This window comes from Rhizophagus irregularis, chromosome 16 (assembly GCF_026210795.1).
Source record: "Rhizophagus irregularis chromosome 16, complete sequence".
NCBI lineage: Eukaryota > Fungi > Glomeromycota > Glomeromycetes > Glomerales > Glomeraceae > Rhizophagus > Rhizophagus irregularis.
Genome location: NC_089444.1, coordinates 1,217,008 through 1,240,153, shown reverse-complemented (window position 1 = coordinate 1,240,153; position 23,146 = coordinate 1,217,008). Strand labels below are relative to the sequence as shown.

The window sequence follows — 23,146 nt, the reverse complement described above, 5'->3', positions numbered from 1 at the left end:
ATCTACTCTACGCTCTGCTCTTTACCTTTTAACGTCCTTTTTACATTTTAATTATATCAACATTTAATCTTTTAATTTTTTAATGGAATACAACTTTATTAGCAAGGCTACACTTGATAATATAGTTAATAATTATATAAGCTCTCTGCCAGAATGTCGACAAGAAAAAGCTTTAGTTAATGAAAATCTTTTTGAAAGAATAAAAAAAATATTACTTGATCCTTCCAACAAAGAAATTGATACAAAGACTACACGTGAGTGGGCAAGAAAACGTTTTATCCTTGAAGAGATTACTCCAGGAGATTATAGGATTATGGCCAAGCGTGATAATAAACCTGTTTTAATTGTTGAAAATATGTATGAAGTATTATGCAGGATACATGCTGAAATTGATAATCACGCTGGTCAGAAACAGTTATGGGAATCAGTTAAACAAAATTGGAGTTTTGTAAGACAGGAAATTGTTGAAAAGTTTGTCAACAACTGCACTATATGTGCCACCCGAAAGCCTTCTTTCCATCCTTTAGCAAGTAAACCAATAATTGCAAAAAACTATCTGTCTCGTGTCCAGGTAAATTATTTATATTGATTATGAAAAAATTCATTTTAATTTAAGAGTATTTCTTTTCTACAGATAGATTTGATTGATTTGTCATATGACGCTGACGGGGATTACAAATACATTTGTCACGTTCGTGATCACTTTACAAGATTCTCTTGGGCGAGACCACTAACTTCCAAACGAGCTATTGAAGTGGCAGCCTTTTTATTTGATTTATTTTTTTTTATTGGCTCTCCTCCAACCATTTTACAATCTGATAATGGGAAGGAGTTTTGCGCAGAAATAATAAAGGAACTTGTTGGCCTTTGGCCATCTGTAAAAATTATTAATGGAAGGCCTCGTCATCCGCAGTCCCAAGGTTTGGTAGAAAGGGGAAATGGTATTTTACAACAAAAATTGGGGAAGTGGAGAGAAACTTCCGGAAGAAAAGATTGGTCATATGGGCTTCGTTTAGTAGTCTTGTCCATGAATAATTCCATTTGTAGATCACATAAAAAAACTCCTTACGAACTAGTTTATGGTGATAAACCTCGTGGAAATTGTAGTTTAATTGATGAACTATTTGCCCGAGGCATTTATGACGAAGAAAACATTCCTGAAATGATCAAAATTGCAGATTTTGAAAGTTCAGATGAAAATTTAGATAATGATTTTGATTTTAATGAAAATTTACTTGGTAAATAAGTTGTTATTATTACTAATTATATTTAACTTAATATTTAATATAGCTTTTTTTATTTTTTTTAGATTCTCCAGCATCATCTCATATGGTAATATCTTTATTTTACTTATTTGATTTTTCAGTTATTATAATTTTTATTAATTTTTATCGTAAATTTTATTAGTTTTATATTATAATTTATTAATTTTAATTGTAAATTTTATTAAATAATTTTTATTGATTTTTAAATAAAATTTTTATTGATTTTTAACGAAATTTTCAATGATTTTTAATGAAATTTTTAGTGTAATTTTTAATTAATTAAATGATTTAACAATATTTTATATAATTTTATCAACTTTCATTATTTTAGGTTTCACAAAACCAAGATAAAGCAGTATATTTTGAAACCAGGGAGAATGAGACGTCAGAACAGCCTATTCCTATTGACCCCGTTCTTATTGACATTACAAATGAAGCTTCATCACAAGAGAGAGTTACAAACCATAAAATATTAAGAGAAGCTGCTCGGCGAGACCTTGAAAATTATACTGAAAAGATGGTTAACCAAATGAATAAGGGAAAGAAAAGACCAAACAACTATGAAGTTGGAGATTTAGTACGAATCTCTGTTCCAAAAATTGATCGCTTTGGTACTGACCGACCTATGCTCCCATGCAAAATCCTGGAAAAAATTAATAATCAATATCGGTTAGGTTCTCAATTTGGAGTCATTAATGTCTTCTATTCAGCAGGAGAAATTAGCCCCCTTGGTGTTAACCAATTTCCGGAACTTGAAATAATACCTACAAGTACAATTACTGTTAGAGAGGCTGCACGTCTCCAAAATATAGGTTCAACCACAGGTACAATATGTAATTGTAAAGGAAATTGCAACAGTAATAGGTGCTATTGTAGAAAAATGGGAAATAACTGTGGAAGCAGATGTCATGGTGGTCGACAATGCCAAAACAAAAATGAAGTTAATTAAGTAAGTAAAATTTTACTATCTGTTTATTATTTTTATTATATAATTATCATTCGTAATAATAGTATTTTTAAAAAAATTGTATATTTAGAGTATTTACCAAAGAATAATTAAAGGAAGAGATTGTATAAACTTTTAGTTCATTTGAAAAATAAAACAATAAAATTTCTTAATTTGATGAATAAAAAAGTACCAATTGTAATTAAAAGAAATTGCGTCAGACGACAGCTGACTTGCGTCAGATGACAGCCAACGCGCCTCAGTTGTCAATTATTAACTGACGCGCGTCAAGTGTCGATTTACATCTGACGCGCGTCAGCTGCATCTGACGCAAATCAACACTTGACGCACAACATATATATACACATTAACTTTACCGAATTATCATTTTCTAATGTTGCATCATTTAAAGGGAAGGTGGTTTAGATGCTTGGCTTATTTCTGTGATTATGATTCTTACACAAATTTTCTCAAACATATTTTTTTACAAATAAGACCTTTAAAGAACCGTAATATTTTTTATTACATAGTATGAAATAATATGTAATTTTTTATACAAATAATAAATCAAAGCGCGTTTTTTGCATGATAGCTACTATATATTTTTTTGCGTGATGTGGCGAGTGTCGGATTGTGATCAATCATCTTTACACAATAAATCTATTCCACAATTTTAGGTTCACTACAAAACTTATACAGTAAAAGGTAAGTCCTCCTGGTTAATGATTCTTTTATCTGCTTTGTGCAAATTTAGTGAATCTAAGAAATCTTACCTCTATATCAAGATCAAATCATGGAATACGTGAAAATTTCAGATATTCTTCTTGTTATATATCGACACATTGATTTTCTTTGAGTAAATTATGACTCCAGCACATGGAACTAAACTTCAGTGTAGATAAGAAAGGTGAGCATCAAATAGATTGCTATGAGATCTTTGACTCCAGAATCTACCCTATATGTATTGGTATTTGCATGGCAATAGTCAAAGAAATAAAAAGTATTGTGTGCTCTGCGATGAAATCAGAGAGCCCAAAATCCTGCTTAATGAGGTGTTAGAATTATGTTCTGAGTCAAGTCCGAATACCTGAAAGCATCTCCAGTTAAAAGTATAGAAGAGAAGACTAGGTCAGGTTAAATGATCAAGAGTTACATCACCTGAAAAATGCGTAGTGCAATATCAGGAAAAAATTTTCTTGGCTAAATTCTTTCCAGAGTTTGTGATGCAATGACTTATATCATCCCACCTCTTCACCCTAAAGATCTTCGATCGTATATATGTTATCCATTCAATAGTCTTGAAATTCTAACATTTCCTGGGATCAGCTAATGCATCCATAAGTGCATTATGTTCTATTGGCCAAAATGCAGTGAACTTGGGAATATATTAAATAGTTTGTTTTTTTATCTTTCAGATATATTAGGGAGGCGCCTGGTAAATTCCCTAAATACAATGTTACGAGGTTGTGAATTAGTTTCAGTATATGTGACTATATGTTGTATACTAAGCTTAAATATATTTTATCACATTATAAATTAACTTTATAAACGTTTCAAACTGACATAAACTTAATAAATATGGAAAAAATCAAAACCAAGTACTTTTATAATTATTATTATATTAATTATATTATTTACGCAAAGTATTAAGTATTTTTATTATATAATAATAAGAATTAACGTTATTTTTGTTATTTTTTTAATTAGTTATAGAATTTAACAAAAATGATGATGAATGAAGCCTTATTGAAAATAATGGCGAACGAAACATTGATGTATGTACAGTATGATGATTTTATTATATATATTAGTAACAATCTGCGGTCCATTTAAATTTATTCTAATTGTACAGTTTATTGTTTTTATAGAAATTTGAAACTGATGATAATTTATTTAATGATCAAGAATCTAAGTTGCCTAATCATAACAAACCTATTTTTATTTGTGATTATCCAACAAGTTCTATTATTGAACTTATCTATTATGAGGCTAATAGAAAACAACATGAAAGGAGTTACAATATTTTATCACTAGGAAATTATCCTTTAAATGTCAAGTATACACAGCATAGTAAAAAAAATTTGCCTGTATATAAAATTCCAGATAAATATAAAGTTGAAACAGTTTTGGGGGATTTTTAATTATTTGTGAATCTAATTATTTACCTAATGGAAAAATTAAATATTCAATTGAATGGAAAGATCATAATAATATATCCAAAATTATTTCAAATACTCGATCATCTTCAGGTGTAGCAAATGAATTTTATAAGGTAATTTTTATTTAATAAAATTTTTTTTTTTTTTTTTTTTAATCAATAATAAAATCAGATAATTGGAATGAAGCTAGCTCAAAAGTTTCAGGAGTTTTACTATTTGACTTTAATATACCTGATTTAATTGAAGTAAGAGAAAATGTTGATGTACCTATTATAATAAATAGAAAGCATCCATATACTGAAGTTTCAACATCACAGAAAAATAGATGTTTACATTCACTGGCTAAGGATTTTAAAACTCAATCAACTGTTATATTAAAAAATAACAACATTAATAATAGTCAGTTAAGATTGATTGAACTTGAAATTGATGGGAAAATAGTAGTTATTGATTTTCAATCTCATTGTGATGCTGTACTTCGAGCAATTGATGAATGTTTGATTTCATGACAAGGATATTGACGTCTTGCAATGGTTGATCCAAATATTGAAAAAGGATATCATATTGAAGAGCGAAAACATCAAATCAACAAATTATGAATTCTCTAATTCCAATACATAATTATACTATTAAAATTACTTCATCAACTTTAGATCAATCGAGAGAAAATCTAGATCCTCCTAATATTAATAGTAATAATGCTCAAAATAATAATAATGATCAAAATGGATTATGTTCTTTTCGATCTATTAAAGATCTTTTAAATATTTTAGTTCCTATATGGAAGAAAGGTTCTTCACCTATTTTGGTTTTTGGAGATACAATTAAATTAAAATTAGGAGGAGATGAACATATTGTAATTTACCAATATTCACATGTAATGTTAACAGTATGTCTATTAAATGAAAAAGATGAGGTTTTAAAACCAAGCAATCAATATTGGTAAGCTTATTATTAATTAATTATTTAATCATATCCGCCAATTTGCGGAATTTGCCGATCATCAGTTATGTGGCGCAGTACCGATTAAAATTGATCAAAACCCGTTCCTATGTAAGAAAAAATGTCAAAAATATATAAAAAAACTTTTAAGACCTCTCCCAAAATATTTACCTCTTTAACCCAAAACCAGTAAAAGGAGTTTCTAGAAAAAAAAGGAAAAAAATATTATAAAGTTAGTTTATTAAAAAAAACAAAAGAAAACTTTACAAAATTCAGAATATTTAATGATTTAATGAAAAAAAATTAACTGAAAAATAATTAATAATAAATATCAAATAGATTTTAATTAAACAACTAATCAATACATAATCTAAATTCGCTAAAACATCGTTATAAATATTTAGAGTTATTTATTTATTGAAAAGATTTTTTTTGAATAATTTTGCTTTCTAAATAAATTTTTTCTATAAACTATAAAAAAAAATAAAAAAACAGCTCCAAGTTGTATCTAATATAAAATAATTACAAATATACTTGCAAAAATTCTCAACTTACTTGATGTAAAAACTGTTTGAAAAGTTGATGGGGGAGTTGATGGGGAGTTTAATAGGGAGTTTACGAAAGAAAAAAATTTTTTTAACGCTACTTTTTGTTGAAGTAATTTCTTAATATCTGTCATATGATCATGTAACACAAGTGTGATCATTTTTGCAAAACTTAATTTACCTAATTTTTATTAAATTATTGTCAAATTCCTTAATTTAGACGAATTTTGTTAATTCCGCAGATCGGTGGATATGTTGATTATTATTTATTAATTTAAATGTTTGAATTTTTTTTAAGTATTCTTTTATATATTAGAAAAGAGAAATATGAATATTTGTCACTTGCAGTATCTCAAATTATTAATGAATTAGATGAAATAAAAGATGGATTTAAAGATTGTGATGATGTTATTTGGACAGTTGAATTGTTTTTTTCTGGTGACTGGAAATTTATGGCATTGGTTATGAGAATTAAGGCTGCAAATTCAAATTTTTTTTGTTTATATTGTGAATGTCTACGCTCCAATATGAACCATTCATGGAATATTACTGGAAACAAAATGGGTAAGTAATATTATTTTAAAGCGAAAAATAAATTGTTTAGTATTTAATAATGAATTACTATATATTATTTATTAGGACACGCAAATCCTTGCTTATTTCCTATGATTAACACAGGTCGAAAAGTAAAAAATCAGGCATCAATCAGTCACCAATTGGTGACTGATTGGCATTTTCGCCAAATATCATTACCAATCAGGCAGTTTGCTAACTTTTGATCCAGTGATCAGAAAAGGACGAAATATAGCTCATTGGAATCGTCTCAACAAGACGAATCTAATGGTAGTAAAATCGCATTTCTAGGATTAGTACTTGATGAGAAATTAAGTAAAATGTAAAAATAAAAATATATCATTTATATTTTATTTAATATTTTATTAACTATTAATTCTAGAAATGTGATTTTACTACCATTAGATTCGTCTTGTTGAGACGATTCCAATGAGCTATATTTCGTCCTTTTCTGATCACTGGATCAAAAGTTAGCAAACTGCCTGATTGGTAATGGTATTTGGCAAAAATGCCAATCAGTCACCAATCGGTCACCAATCAGGTACCTGATTAGTGACCGATTGGTGACTGATTGATGCCTGATTTTTCACTTTTCGACCTGTGATAAAACTGGAAATTGGGTGCCCGATGAATTACACATCATGTTATGAATTACTGATGTTTTATTTGGTTGCTTTTTTTATCAACTTATGGAAGACATAAATCAATTTAAAAAAAGTACTTCTACTTTAATTGAACAAGAAATGCATCGGATAGGATTAACTCACTTTCAATTTTATGAATCAAAAACAAAAAGCAAATATGATTGGACTACGTTAAATGGTACTGAAAAATTAAATGTACTTGAAAATTTTGAAGTATCTAAATTTGTTTCTGGTGAGCGTGGCAAGAAAATGGAATTTTTATGGCGTGAATTTTTACATTTATATTTATTTTTACGTCAAGATCACATTACTGATGAAGAGATTGATTCATTTGAACAAGCAGCTAAAAGTTGGATTTTAAAATTCTGTGAACCAACTGTTGGAAAATCAAACAGTACTAATCAAAAAAGAGGAATGTTTAATCCAACTGATATTACCCATATATGTATATACTTACATGTCATATTCCTCAATTTCTTCATATTTTAAAAAGTAAAAACTTACAATTCTGACATTTTTCTACTTCTAGTCTTGAAAAGAAAAATCATATGCATGTAAGTAATAGTTATTATATTTATTTTGTATTATGTGTTGCAGTATAATTATTAATAATTTATAGGTTCGTATATTTTTTGGTGCAACAACAATGGGTGGTGGTAATAAAGCAAATTCTGTCGTTCATGATATATTAATTTATGAAAATCGACAGCTTTATTTTTTAATGAATGATACACCAAAATCCATTGTACAAAAAACAATTGTTTTAAAAGAATGATTAAAATCAAATTTAATCCACAATGGACGTGAAATTTATTGGAAAAAAGAATTACACGCTAAAAAAGAAGCTAAAGGTAATAAATATATCTTTTTTATTGCTATATTTTCGCTCTAAGTTTTCATTTATGTTTTTTATTTACATTAAAAAAAAAAAAAATTTAATCTATATTTACCATTCATTTATACCAATAGAAAAGCAATTTTAAAGAAAGAAAAAATTGAACAAACATTTCTAAGCTAGAATTTCCTGTGTAAAATAATGTAAATTAGTTAATAAGTATGAATTAATATAAATAAAATTATGTGTAAATCACCTTCACTCGTGCAATTTTCATCAATATTATTATCTTGAAAGTAACCAGTTAAAATATTAAAAGAAACTGCTAATTTCGGACTATTTAAAGTTAAAGGTTCTTTACCATCATGGTTTCTAGTAACTATAATGTCTGACCAAACAAAAGAGACCTCCTTTTGCTTTTCTTCATATTCCATAAATACATATGCTTTGGTGCGACTTACATGCTTTTTTTCACCCCAATCTTCACAATCAAATAAAAATCCCAAGCGTTTATACCCTAGTTCTCCAGTAAAAACACATTTGTATTTATTCAAGTAAGAAATAAATGTAAAGTTCTCTTCTTGTGAAAAAATTTTGACAAATAATTCTTCACTAAAAGGTTCAAATATTATTTTTCTACTTCCACTTCCTGATCTATGATATGAAAGCTTCTTTTCTATTCTTAACAATAGTGAGTTCCAAAAATTCTTGACTTGAATCTCTGGAATGTTATTTAAAGACGACTGTTGAATATGAGGAATGATACAGTTGTTTGGGTGAAACTTTCGCTGATGTGAAGAAAGTTTATTTTTTGTGTAAAGAGTATTTATATTATTTGAAAATTGGCATAATGAACAAGGAAATTTCTTTGACGTAGACGACAATGATGGCGACGTAGACATTTTTTATTCTTTTTGACTTTTTGATGTTTCACAATTCACAAATATTGTCAAATGTCGATCATATTCAAATTTAAAATAATCATGATTTGATTTTATCACGTGACATCTGGCTAATGCGTCTGATTAGCCCATATGCATTTTACCGACAATCATTTTACCAACACTTATTTTACCTAGTCTCATTTTACCATCAACACTTGCAGTATTTATTTACTATTTCACTACCCACTTCAGTTATGAAAATTAAAATACATATTTAATATATACATCAAAAAAAAATTTTATTCTTATTTATACATATTTGACAAGAAATGTTGGTATTATAATTAGTATATGTATTATATGTTTAATATATAACAAAATGTGAAATACTATGATATTTATATATACTAATAAAATAAATTGAATTCAATGTTTAATTTTATCAATTTTATTTTTTAAAAAATTTATTTCAGCTTCAGCTTCATAATATAATGTACTTAAAATTGTTCTTAATAATTTTCTTAATTCAGTTTATATAATTTGCTTTTTTTGTAAGCATTCTAGAGTATTTCAAAATGCTAATTGAATATAATAATGTACTGTACTATATTATTTAATTAATAATAAATAATAAACTAATAAAAGTTTTATTTTAAATAATTATTTCAATCTTACTTTATTTTATTACATACTTAAAATTATGTTATTATTTTGTTGGTAAAATGATTGTCGGTAATGTGAACAGACCCCCCCCAGTTGTACATTGACAACCGGCGGAAATCAATGAGTTAATCCCGGGTTGATCGATTCATATTTTTAATTTAGTATGAACATTGAATTAGACAAATTATATTTGATACTTTTGCTTGAATTAGATAGGAACGGATCATTAAATGTTTTAAAAAAGGAAGAAATGCGAAATCCAGGAGTCTGGTATTTTTCTTATAAAAAGAAAGTAGTAACTCTGAAGCTAAAATTATTAATAAACACATTTAATAATTAATATTCACAAAAGAAATAATTCAACCCAGCAGATATTTTTCAAACTATCTTCTTCGCAAAGTAATCATGAACCGAAATTTGATATTTGCATTCCTTTTATTGGCTGCACTTGCCATGGTCAATGCCGTTCCATATCAACTTCTTAAAAGAGCTGGAGACGTAGGTGACCAATGTCCAGCTCCTGAAGGCTCTTACATCTATGCAAACCTTAATCCTTTCCCTCCTGTGTCTAATCAACCCGTTAATTATACAGTTGAAGGAGGAATGTTAGGTTATGAAATCACTCCTTATAAAACCGAAATTTTAATTGCGTATACTGATGAGCATATCATAGAACTTTACACTAAGGTTTTGGATTTTTATTATGCGAAAGGAGCTCCATTTTCAATTGATGTACCAGATGTTCCGACACCACAACTTCCTAGTACATACGCGATTATGGTAATAATTGCAGATAAAACCGATGATCCAAAGAAACCAGAAATCCATGCCTGTTCATATGCTACTTTTGGTTTCTGATTTTGCTGGTACTATAGAATAACGCGGCCTCCCTACAAAAAAAATTCATGCAGTTTTTGTGCTGATAATATAAATTTTATTTTGTATGTTTTTCATAGTGCAGATAGTTATATTATACTTTGGAAATTACGCTGGACGTTATTTTCGTATTGAAAATCAAAAAAGCATTAACAATCATTGAATAATAAATTTTTCTCATTTACATTATGTAATAAGCGATTTTTCGCAATTTTATTTTTTGTAATAGTTCGTAAATAATAAAGTACTACTTACCCATCAAGTAAGAAAGTAATAATAACACACTTATATTTTATTTGCCATGCAGTGTGAATAGGTCTAGTTTTTTACTATTATTATGATGGTATTAGTAAAAAATAAATGTAACAAATTACACAATTTATATAATTATACAAATAACAATGAATTGTGTGCGAGTGTCATACAGTATATGAAATATTATTATTAAATGCAAATTTTATTTCTCACATGAAACAAAATGTTGCAGTAGTGCAATACTGTGAAATTAATAAATTCATTACCAAAAAAAATTTTGTATAAGTAGTTTATTGTTACATTAGTTGTTACAAAAAAAATCATTTTTTTTTTTATCTTAAAAAAATTCCATTGTAGATTTAAAAAAATTACATCTTCTGTTGAAAAAAAATACATATATATTGTTACCATATCTAAATTCATTATATTTATAGAAATCTATCGTTCTATTGTTACAATAAATAAAATAAGTAAATTATGTTAGTTTATTATTGAGTTTGATACAACCTAAAAAATATTATTATTATTATTATTAAGAATCGGGAAAAAACGCAATTGCATGGATCTAAATGGTGAAAGAATGTATTCGGGAAAAAAAAATTGGAAAAGGTGAAAAAAAAATTTTGGATTGGAAAAAAAGCCAACCGGAAAAAAACTGATAAAAAAATTCGAAAAAATAAAAACGAAAAAAAAAATTTGGGAAGGGACAAAGAGAAAAATCGGGTTGAAAAAAGAAACCGAAAAGGAAAAAGAAAAAAAGAACAAAAAAAAGAATTCGAAAGAAAAAGAACAAAAAACGAAAAAAAAAATTTAGGGAAAAGAATAAAGAAAGAAATCGGTTTAAAAAAGGGAAATTTTCGAAAAAAAAAGAATCCGAAAAAAAATAAGTACCGAAAAAAATTCGGTCCGGAAACACTGAAAAATTCAAAAAAAAATTTATAATACGGTCTAAAAAAAAAGACCGAAAAGAAATAATATAAAAAAAAATCGGTCTTAAAAGACCGATACAACCGATACAATAGGATTATTTAATAAAAATATAATAATTTTTCGGTTTTGGAAAAAAACCAAATAAATATAAACGGGGAAAGAATTGAAAAAAAAAATTTCGGTTTGGAAAAAAAATCAAACCGAAAAAGAAAGAGGAAAAAAAAAGAAAATTTTTTAAAGAAAAAGGTGTTTGAAAGAGAAAAGAGGAAATTTGAAAAAAAAGAAAGAACCGAAAGTAAAAGATCGGTTCAAGAAAAAAAAACGAAAATTAAAAAAAAGGGGAACCGAAAAAATTCAGGTCGGTTCGAAAGAAAAGAAAAAAATAATTATTTTGAAAAAAAAAAAAAATTCCGATTAAAATTTCAATTAACCGGAATTGGATTAGATATACAACATGACTTGCCGATCAAGCGGTCTTAACTATAAAGAATACAAATCAGCAATTCAAAATTAGGCTAATCTAAACGTTACTAAATTTTTTATTATATTACATATTATTTTTTTTAAAAAAAATAATAACGGTTATCGAAAAACCGTTATAATCGAAAAAAGTCAAAAAAGTGATAACAAAAAAAAAAAATAATAATTCAAAAAGGTTCAGTCTATAAAAAAAATATAACTGATTCGTCTAACTAAAAGGAATATAATTTTCTATTAATTATATAATTAAAATTAGTAATCAACTAGGTGTAAAAATTATTTCAACTATCACATGATTTTGCGTTATATCGTCACAATCTTTAAGGAAAACTAGTATAAAAGGTACATTATATAATAAAATTATCTATAATAGCATTATCAAGTTATTAACGGAATATATATAATTAATAATATACAAAAAAATAAAATAAAGTGAATAAAATAAAATGATAATAATAACTTAATGGTATCTTTAACATGTTAACATGATCCTACGAAATAATGATTGTATATCTTTCCCACCTTCAGTTTTAGCTAATTCATCAACTATAAGACCTGAAACTTTCAACAAATTATAAATAATCATACCATACTGCGCCCGATACACTATTACTTTTGTGTGTGGAAATACTTCATGTCCTTTAATATAGTCTAACGCAGTCTAAAAGAATTAAATACCTTGTAATTATAAGAATTTACACAAGTATAAAACGAATAAGTGCACATGACTTACTTGAGCCTCTATTTTAAATCCTTTCTCTGAGGGAGAACCTTCACTAAAGCCATATCTGCTGATTATAAGATTCAAAATATTTTAATCATAATTACAATTGAATAAATATTTGTATTCCATACCCTCTATATTAAAGCATAACTATATTACATCTGAGTTGATTATACAATCTCTCCGCAACTGGCAAACAATGCCCCTATATAAGTACTTCAATATCGTTAAATTAAATTATCCACCTTGAAACATTTTACCATATTCCCTGCATTTCCCTAAGGATAATTTTTTGAATTATTTTATTAGTGGTCCTATTGATACAGAAGAAAGAGAATGAAAGAAAATTAATGACTCACGTGAAATGAACCAACAAAAACAACACCAGTTTTAAAATATTTGGTAAAGGATTCTTTACAGGATTCCATTTTCTAATTACATCATTCCAACATCGTATACCGAAAATAAGCACCCATAACTCATAAACAAGTTCATTTACAATTTTGTTATAACAAAAAGGAAAAGGGTGCATAATATCGTGAATTACATGACTGAAATTAAAGAAAATGATCAAGATAAACATCATTGAACATATTCTGAAATCTAGTCACATGATTTTGTCGCGGACACCTAACAGGTATATAATCTATAATAACATTCATGACGAAATACATTAAAATTTGGGATCCCACAGACATATATTAGATCTCCATAAAATTGTTTTATTATTTATTAATAAATTATTTTACTACTCTTGTTTCATTTTATATTCATTATCATCATCAAATACTTATTATGTATTCTATCAAATATGAAATAAATATCTTCCGAACTATTGGATAATATTAACCATTTTGATGTATCACTTATAGTTGCAGCCCTGAAATATCATCATCATTAGCAACAAATAAGACTTTTGCAATAAAATTATTTATGTGTATACATACTCTCGAGTAACATCAGCAAGTTCAAAGCGTTTGTTGGATTTTTGTATTAAATATTCCTCTAGATAGGATTTGGTTACGTCCCGCGGCAGTCCTGCTAAAATAATACATTTGCCAACACGATAATTTAATGGATCCATTTGAATTTCCTTAGGAATATATTTCTGTAAAATAAGTATGTATTTAATTACTATTTATTGAAAAAAAAGGATTAAAAAAATTTGATTACCATTAATTCAACATTTAATTTGTTTCCATAAAAAGTTTTTTGATTAACATATTTAGCAAATAGCGAAGCATTTATAGAGTGGTTGAATTGTACACATGCAGATCCGGTTGGTTTATAATAATCATTGTATATCATAAAAACTATATAAATGAAGTATATAAGATTAATCCGATAATTTTTTTTAGAAAATTCACATTGATGGGGTTTTCATTGTCAGGATAAATTCCTTGAATTAACATTTCAATATCTTGATGAGTAACAGAAATAGGGAGTTTAGAAATATGAATATTTTGAAAAAACATTATATATATATAATAATAATGATTTTTTAATCCACCTTTCCAAAAATTCAAATGTAACTTTTTTGGGGGATTTTCCAATTTCTTAACATAGAAGAAGGTGGAAGTACAGATTTTTGGTCAAGCGTTCGAGATAGAGCTTGATTTCTATCCTATCACGAATAGCCCTACGTCTATTTGCAAATGAGTAACTCTTGGTATCGCTAGTGTTAGTAATAGGCTTGTCCTTTACACTGGCGTTCATTTGTATATTATTTGCTTGTATTACATTCACTTTTGTGGAATATCTTCTTATCGAAGTCAATCTATATAAACTTGCAAATTGCAAACCATAATTCGACCTAGAAGTCCTCAGCAGATTTTGAATTGACATTTTGAATATTAGTTTCATCTGTGTTATAGACTTTTTTATTTTATAATTAATAGATAAAAAAAAATAGAAAATGAGGATTACATACGGTGTACCATCCTTCACAGCTTCCCCTTTAAGAAGATTGCCTGACCGACTTCAAAATCTTCAATTTTCGTTTCAATATTCCGATCCGAAGGTATAAACGCCTTGATTTTTAAATAGATAACAACACCTGTGATCTCCTTGACAGTATATTCTTGAGCCAATCGCTTGGTAGAGTCGTGAGCATAACAAAAGGTTGCAAGTTTTGCGGGAATTGTTTTTTTTTTGGATTTAGAATTTTTTTTTTCGATTTAAAATTTTTTATTTATCAAAGATGGTTAATTATTATTATTATTTAATAATTAATTTTTTTTACGAAAAAATTTGGAACTTTTTTATTTTTATAAATATTTTTTACTACAAAAAAAAATACATATATACGCAATATAAGTATAATTTTTCTTTTTTTCTCAAGCTAAAAATTTCTAAATCTCTCATTCTTTGTATGTGAACTTTTATTTATTCTATATTCTTTCTCAGACTAAATAATAATATTTTTTTCGTACTATTCGCTTTTTTTTTTCCAAAATTAAATAAGCAGAGGTAATTTATATACTGTACAAGTCATTTTCGCGTAAATAATTATGAAAAAATTATAGATTATTTACATAGTTTACGTTGTGTTATTAGAGAAGTGCGTGAGATGTTCAGAAAATATTACGTATGTATCTTATGATTTGTGTCATGATTTGATCATAAAATTCTTTTTTTTCCTTCTTACTTTTTTAGTTTTAATTAATTTTATTATTTATAAATTAAAAATTTTTTTAAAAAATATAAATAAGTCACGAATTCACAAGGAGGGAGGGTGGCGCTAATCTATAATCGAATCGATTAGGAGTACGATTAGGATTAGGATTAGAATTAGGATTATTAAAAGATTACTAAATATAGTAAAATCAAATCAAAAAAGAGTATAATACCTTTTTATTAAAAACACTACATGATATACCATACATAATAGGAAAAAGTAGTAGCTGATTTCTATACTACGATAACAAATGATCTAATTTCGGTAATGTAATGCCGTGACTTACCAGTTGCCACCAAGTGAATTTATTAGTTATGAGGCGCAGCATCATATTTAGTTTTAGTATATAAATTTTTATAGTATTTTATTTAATGTGGGTCCGGAATGACCTTAAACTATCAAATAGTGTGTTTAAAAGGATATATTTAACTCAGTACAAACTGAGCCATACTGTATGTAATGTTTAGTATTACATAGTTCTTATATTTATCTACATATGAAAATCATCATATTTAATTGATATTTGAATAGGATTTATTATGATCAAGAATGGTACAACTTAATTATTTATAAAAAGGAAACTTAATTTGACCATCTAGAAAGGAGAATAATTAATTATCTTATTTTACCTTTAGATTATTTTTATTTCGATTCTTTTTGCCTTTTTCTTATAATGAAAAAGAGCCACATTAATTAATTTAATGGTATAATATTAAAGAGAAATTATCATATTTTGATTTTTTAGTATTTAATTTAATGATTAGATGGGTTCATCAATGTTTTAGCATATTGTACAATTGAACCTGAAAATTTTAAGATCTTTTTCAATTGTAGAGTATTAATACTATCTCTATTGTTTACAATCCAAAATTTTACCTATAACAAAAAAAAAAAAAAATATTTTTCAATTCATATTTAGAAAGATTTTTTGTTAAGTCAAGTTATTTATCCCAGATAATCTAAAAAATAAAAAAAATATGATAAAAGTATATTAGAAGACTCGAGTACTCTAAGTAAGCTTTGTAGAAAAGACAGATTCAAGCCCCCATGCCTACTATCAACTGACATTAACGATATATCGTGAGTGATCAAACTCTTGCAGAGGTACTGTCACATTGATAATAAGACATGAGACCCACCACACCAAAGGGAAGGGCCCCACATACAGAAATCTGCGACATAGCTTGAGATATTATTTTCTCATTTAAGGTAACCAGACTTCTAGAAGAGGAGGATAACCAAAGCACTCTAGGTGCACCAACCCTTATACATCCCAGCTTAGCCATTTCCACTTACCAAAATAATAAAAACCCCAAGATATTTATCTTCACTATTTAATGTTTAAGTAGAAATCTTCCAAGGCTTTTTTTATTTAATAAATAAAAATATAAGTTTAAGAAAGTTATACTATAATAAATATTAAAAGAAAATGATGAGTATTGAAGAAGTGATAAATGTTTAAAAGAAAAGATAAGATTAAAATTAAAGGGAAAAAATTTTCGAAAACTAAAAAAGTCTAATGAGAAAAAAAGCGACTTTATAGATAATTAGTATATTAGTATGATGTAAGATTGTTTACGCGCTATATCCATTACACGAATTACGCGTATGTTGATCACGTTGGTTAATATTAATTAACTTACTCAAAGTTGAATTAAATTAGAATAGAGTAAATATACATTTTTAATTTTTTTTTTAATAACACAAGGAAAAAACAAGTCCACAGACGAAGGATCTCGGTAATAACCTCCATATAAAAACTGAAAAAATGACGAATGATGTTGCAAGGGTTTATTTTCTTTCCAAATAACAAAAGTAATAATAATAATAACAATCTTTCTTTGTTTGACCTTGAATAAAAAACAAATAACCAATAAAAATGTCAAGAGCAATTTCTATCTCATCTCAATTTCGAAGAATTCGATACTTTTTCGTAGACATCCAAGGAAATCCAGCGGGTACTGTTTGTACATGTTCATCAATTGGAGAGATTATACAATCGGCGGAAATAAATGGGTTAATCCATTTACACCCCGGGTTGATCGATTCATAGTTTTAATTTAGTATGAACATTGAATTAGACAAATTATATTTGATACTTTTGCTTGAATTAGATAGGAACGGATCATTAAATGTTTTAAAAAAGGAAGAAATACGAAATCCAGGGGTCTGGTATTTTCTTATAAAAAGAAGTAGTAACTCTGAAGTTAAAATTATTAATAAACACATTTAATAATTAATATTCACAAAAGAAATAATTCAACCCAGCAGATATTTTTCAAACTATCTTCTTCACAAAGTAATCATGAACCGAAATTTGATGTTTGCATTCCTTTTATTGGCTGCACTTGCCATGGTCAATGCCGTTCCATATCAACTCCTTAAAAGAGATAGAGACATAGGTTATCCATGTCCAACAAATCCTGAAGGCTCTTACATCTATGCAAACCTTAATCCTTTCCCTCCTGTGTCTAATCAACCCATTAATTATACAATTGAAGGAGGAATGTTAGGTTATGAAATCACTCCTTATAAAACCGCAATTACAATTGCGTATACTGATGAGCACAGTGAGGTTTATACTAAGGGTTTGGATTTTTATTATGCGAAAGGAGCTCCATTTTCAATTGATGTACCAGATGTTCCGACACCACAACTTCCTAGTACATACGCGATTATGGTAATAATTGCAGATAAAACCGATGATCCAAATAAAGCAGTACTCCATGCCTGTTCATATGCTACTTTTGGTTTATGATTTTGCTGGTACTATAGAATAACGCGGCCTCCCTATAAAAAAAATTCATGCAGTTTTGTGTTGATAATATAAACTTTTATTTTGTATGTTTTCATAGTGCAGTTAGTTATATTATACTTTGGATGTATAGTTATGAAATTACGCTGGACGTTATTTCCGTATTGGAAATCAAAAACAACAAGCATTAACAGTCATTGAATAATATATTTTTCTCATTTACATTATGTAAGCGATCTATTCGCAATTTTATATTTTTTGTAATAGTTCGTAAATAATAAAGTACAGTGAAATTTATAAATTCATTACAAAACAATTTTGTATAAGTTGTTTTTATCTTAAAAAATTCCATTTTAGCATTAAAAAAAATTACATCCTCTAGAAATAAAAATATCTCAATAATTAATATGAAAAAAAAAAAATTCTCCAGAAAAATTAATTATAACGATTTATTATTACAAAAGATAAATAAATGGGGAAATAAATAAGTAATTATGTTAGTCTATTATTGGGCTTGATACAAAAAAATAATAATAATATTAATAATAAGAATCGGGAAAAAGGCAATTCCGATCCCAACCTAAATGGTGAAGAATGTATTCGGGAAAAGAAGGGATTCGTACAAAATCCAAATGGGTCAAAATCCCGAATGGTACGAAATCCCGACAAATGGACTGCTTATGCAGAATTATGTGATGTATTTGACCAGCATTAGAGTTCAGGATTTCGTACCAGGCCCTTGTAAAAGATCGATCCAAGAAAAAAAAAATGAAAATTAAAAAAAAGGGGAATTCGACTAAAATTTCAGTAACCGGAATTGGATTAGATGTACAACATGACTTGCCGATCAAGCGAGTCTTAACTATAAAGAATACGGATCAGCCATTCAAAATTAATTTATACAGGCTAATCTAAACGTTGGTCACACAAACACCATTTTTTTTGATTATATAGAAGATATATACGGAATACGGATACTTTTCATCAGCGGGTTGTCATAGTACTGAAAATAACATATTTTCACTTAATAATAACCGAATGAAAATCTCGCCTTTTTTGTGATCTCTCTATCAAGGTTGTTATGACTAGCCCTATTCCGCACGTTATCTAACTGTTTCCTTTATAGATAAGTTTATCAATTTGTACGCATAAATTTTTACCGAACATTCTTTAAGATTAAATCTTTTTTATTCAAGTATTTATAATATCACTTAAAAAATTTTTACCCATAAGACTATGATTATTGTACAAGTATTAGACGTATTAGACATCAATATTGTACAACTCTTGAAATGTAACATTGTCAATTAGCTAAATTTTGGCATTATTTCTTCATAAATTTGTGTCCCTTTTTTTTTATCTCATAAAAATATCAGCTAGAAATGATTAATATTAATTCATTTTATAGGTGGTTGGTAGGATAACTTAATTATAAATTACTAATGTACCAATCATCATTTGTCTATTATTTAATTGCTAATAATTGAAACCCCATTTTAAACTTAAAAATCTAAAAATAAATACTTTGTATTATATTCAGAATATGTAATTTAGGGCGATGCAAATTTGATTTTTGCGAAGTTGTTTAGCTTGAAAAATCAAAAAAATTGGAAAATTTCAAAAAAAAAAAAAATGAAATTTGCGTACTAATTTTTGCTGTTTTTAACGCTATTAAAACATAAATAAAAACTTTTCTACTTAATTTTTTTAAAGAATATAGTGGCAGATATTCAAAAGTATATATATACTGTATATATATATAATTTAAGGAAAAACATTATAAAGTGGCAAAAAAAATTTTTAAACTTTATAATCAATTAAGACCGCAAGTAATTTCAAGTGGATCACTGGTTTGGTGATCCGGATCCCGTAAGGCATAACCTTTTAACTTGACATGGTCCAAATTTACAAAATGATAAATTGATGCATAAATTCATGTCAAGTTTTTATAATGCTAGCAAATGTTTCATTATATAAATCGTAGATATTTCTCCGGTAATTAACTATATAACCCCATATTTCACTCTGCAATCTTAAATTTTTATTCATTGTTCATAAACGGCAACAATAAAACAGAATAAACGATGAAAAAAAAGTTAAATTATAGATCAGATTAGTGTATCACATGATCCATTTGTGCGCGATAGGCCGCGCGCTTTAATACTATTGACGTATATTTAATCTGAACGGCCTTATAAATTGATTCAAGATAGGCCTTTATTTTAAAATGTTTATAAAATGATAACTTTATATATATTATATATCATCACAGTTTTTATTTTATCACTTTAATCGCCATTTGGTGAAAAATTTAATAAAATATCGAAAATTTCAGATAATTTATTTCTTCAAAAAAAATTTATAAACTAATATTATATGACAATATTTCTGATAATCAATACTTTATGGATAATCCATTATTAATAAGTTTTAATTTTAGTTGTTTACAAATATCATTACATCTATGATTTGCCAAGAACAACTGATTGATTCCCTTTTTGCCAAAATTAGTTCTTCCAAATCTTAAAGAATCAATACAATGTATTGCTGGATCAGTTAATAAGAACTCATTAGTAAGTTCAATTCCTTGAAGATCACAAACCACTAAGTATCCTTTGGTGTATTCATATGTGAAATGGACAAAAGCTTCAAGAATAGGCCGAAGTTCTGTAATTACACCAGTATTTGCATTAAATCGTTTATATTCCATATTATGAAGTTTTGGTTCAATAGTATAATATCGAGTATTAAAGTTAATAGTTCCACAACGTAAAAGTTTTACATTGAGAAATTTTACTCTAGGAAGATCTTTTCGTTCTGCAATCAAATTAAATTCTGTAGAGAGAAAAGATGCAATTGTAGAGATTTCTATCGCTACAATATACTTTTTGAAAGAATCATTACGCACAACACGATGGTATTCTTTTATCACCATTTTCTTTGTTGAACAACTTCCGATATCAAGAGCAAAGTAAGCATATCTTTCAACACCTGCAGAAAATGGTTGTGAAGCAATCTTAAAGGAGAAACTTCTAGAAAAGAGATTCGATTTGTTGAAATAATTTGGGTCTTTAAGTTTGTTCAAAGTATCAAGAATAGGATACCACATAACTATTCCTTCTTGCAACGGAAGAATAATCCAATCAGGCTCATTTGGATTCATATCAAGTTTTTTTCGTTGCAAAGAATACATATCCTTGGTGTCGCTTCCAATAGTACTGGTCATTGAAACAGCATAAGTAATAGATGTTGAGGTAGCTTTAATAAAATTTTCAATTAATTTAATTGGATCTCCTCCTATAAGATCAAATACTGGAAATTCACCAATTATACCACGGAATATTTCAAGCATTTTATCAGTTTCATCTGTAATTTTTCCAAAAAAGTAAAGGATATTTTTTGATTGCATCTTTTTTAGGACATTTTTTGCGGTTAGGCCATATGGATCACCTTTTGGACAACTATCTGCCAAATCTGTAAAATTTTTACCATGTGGTGGAGAATCACCAATATGAAGAAGAACACGAGTACCATTTTTCCAATTCATTTTGGCTATTGCTTCATTAAGACCTCCGAGAACATCTTCTGGAATATCGTCACCACCGAAAGGTAATACACTTTGCAAATATGTTGTAAATTGCTCATATTGATCGGTAAAATCTAAAGATTGTAGACGATCATGTCCATCACTATGATCTCGATAACCACAAAAGCCGACCCGAAGTTCAATGCTTGGGTTTGTATGTTTAATGTAGTTTGTCACCTGTAAGATACAATCTCTAGCAGCAGCAATATAAGGCTCCATAGAATCAGTGCAGTCTAAAACAAAGCAAAGATCAACTTTCATTGAAAGTTTGATATTATTGAGCGTTTTGGATATAGCCTTTTCTCGCAAAAATGTATTAACTTTAGTCTTTAATTCATTTTCTGTATTAGAAGTTAATGTTATATCAGAAGACAGTGTATCCGTCTCATAAGCATAACGTTTCAAACGTTCTTCAGTGAGATTTGATTTTTCTAAATCAGATGCGAATGAAGAGGGGATAGCTTTAACCTTTATGTTTATTGGCTTTTCTTCAAAAGAAAAAGTATTTATCTCATCAGCACATAATTTCAGACGTTCTTCAGTGAGGTTTAGTTTCTCGGTATCATTAGAACGTGAAGGGGTAATGGAAGTAGTAGTTATAGTATCATCACTTTTGGCTTTCGCCCGTTTTTTTGACTTTTTTTTCAGACAGAACCACTTTGACATAATTTCTTATATGTTAAATAAAAAATAAAAATTATTTTTTTAAAAAAAAAATTCTCAGGATTTGAAAATAATTTCCAAATTAGTTAGTTAAAATGAATTTCCAAATTTATTTAAATTAGTTTCCAAATCAATGCAGATAAAAAAGATTGGCGCATGTGCAATGAGGTTATATCGGTCACAGGAGCAAATATACCCACTGCATGCACGTTGTCGATCACATATATTTTACAATACACAATGAATAGGATCGACAACGTGCATGCAGGTGGTCAAGTTTTACGTACGTGACGGGTCAAGACTCAAGATTCATATATTTGCGTCACAGGGACCTTCATTGATTGGTGAAAATGGCCCATTTTCATCCGGTGTTTCCAAAACATGTATTGTATACTTGGCGTTGTATGTATTGTATATTGATTTTTTCTGTTTGTATGAAATACCGAATGTATGGGTATATAACAAACATGTAGTGCATAATTAAAATATAGTATATTATAATTTTCAACGTATGTAATGTATGGTTCAGTAATTCAGTGTAAAGTTAGTTGTGTCTGTATTGTATAACAAGTGTAGCAATTTCATGTATTGTTTAATAAATATGGTAACTCACACTGTCACACACACAATTACTGTTACTAAATTTAATTTTTTTTTTTTGTAAAAATAATAAAGCATTATGTGAATTATCTATATCATTTGATTTATTACATAATTTGTATTTTGCTTTTCTTTTCTATTTTA

At 27.6% G+C, this 23,146-nt stretch overlaps 7 protein-coding genes across 8 annotated transcripts; 4 read left to right on the top strand and 3 right to left on the bottom strand.

Annotated features, from left to right (window-relative positions):
- Positions 1-3,936: 3,936 nt before the first annotated feature.
- On the top strand, positions 3,937-4,879 carry OCT59_008037 (uncharacterized protein; the record flags this gene model as incomplete). Of its 2 annotated transcripts, XM_066142198.1 has the most annotated exons (4): positions 3,937-3,990; positions 4,080-4,267; positions 4,336-4,460; positions 4,542-4,879. In XM_066142198.1, the coding sequence occupies 4 exons, from the start codon at positions 3,937-3,939 to the stop codon at positions 4,877-4,879; spliced, it is 705 nt and encodes a 234-aa protein (XP_065999102.1). The 2 variants fall into 2 exon arrangements, with proteins under 2 accessions (XP_065999102.1, XP_065999101.1); XM_066142197.1 differs by lacking the exons at positions 3,937-3,990; positions 4,080-4,267; positions 4,336-4,460 and adding an exon at positions 4,470-4,483 and having other exon boundaries at positions 4,561-4,879.
- Positions 4,880-7,119: 2,240 nt separating this feature from the next.
- OCT59_008036 (uncharacterized protein) lies at positions 7,120-7,563 on the top strand (the record flags this gene model as incomplete). The annotated part of the gene is made up of 1 exon (XM_066142196.1): positions 7,120-7,563. The coding sequence occupies one exon, from the start codon at positions 7,120-7,122 to the stop codon at positions 7,561-7,563; it is 444 nt and encodes a 147-aa protein (XP_065999100.1).
- A 464-nt stretch (positions 7,564-8,027) lies between these two features.
- On the bottom strand, positions 8,028-8,811 carry OCT59_008035 (uncharacterized protein; the record flags this gene model as incomplete). The annotated part of the gene is made up of 2 exons (XM_025310309.1): positions 8,028-8,098; positions 8,166-8,811. 2 exons carry the CDS (start codon positions 8,809-8,811, stop codon positions 8,028-8,030), a joined length of 717 nt encoding a protein of 238 aa, XP_025183620.1.
- Positions 8,812-9,861: 1,050 nt separating this feature from the next.
- Positions 9,862-10,314, top strand: OCT59_008034 (uncharacterized protein; the record flags this gene model as incomplete). Its single annotated transcript, XM_025310308.1, has 1 exon — positions 9,862-10,314. One exon carries the CDS (start codon positions 9,862-9,864, stop codon positions 10,312-10,314), a length of 453 nt encoding a protein of 150 aa, XP_025183619.1.
- Positions 10,315-12,469: 2,155 nt separating this feature from the next.
- Positions 12,470-14,566, bottom strand: OCT59_008033 (uncharacterized protein; the record flags this gene model as incomplete). Its single annotated transcript, XM_066142194.1, has 9 exons — positions 12,470-12,658; positions 12,731-12,788; positions 12,898-12,926; positions 12,982-12,999; positions 13,107-13,272; positions 13,572-13,601; positions 13,669-13,829; positions 13,895-14,034; positions 14,284-14,566. The coding sequence occupies 9 exons, from the start codon at positions 14,564-14,566 to the stop codon at positions 12,470-12,472; spliced, it is 1,074 nt and encodes a 357-aa protein (XP_065999099.1).
- Positions 14,567-17,703: 3,137 nt separating this feature from the next.
- On the top strand, positions 17,704-18,156 carry OCT59_008032 (uncharacterized protein; the record flags this gene model as incomplete). The annotated part of the gene is made up of 1 exon (XM_025310307.1): positions 17,704-18,156. One exon carries the CDS (start codon positions 17,704-17,706, stop codon positions 18,154-18,156), a length of 453 nt encoding a protein of 150 aa, XP_025183617.1.
- A 2,392-nt stretch (positions 18,157-20,548) lies between these two features.
- OCT59_008031 (uncharacterized protein) lies at positions 20,549-22,405 on the bottom strand (the record flags this gene model as incomplete). Its single annotated transcript, XM_025315115.2, has 1 exon — positions 20,549-22,405. The coding sequence occupies one exon, from the start codon at positions 22,403-22,405 to the stop codon at positions 20,549-20,551; it is 1,857 nt and encodes a 618-aa protein (XP_025183616.2).
- Positions 22,406-23,146: the final 741 nt, after the last annotated feature.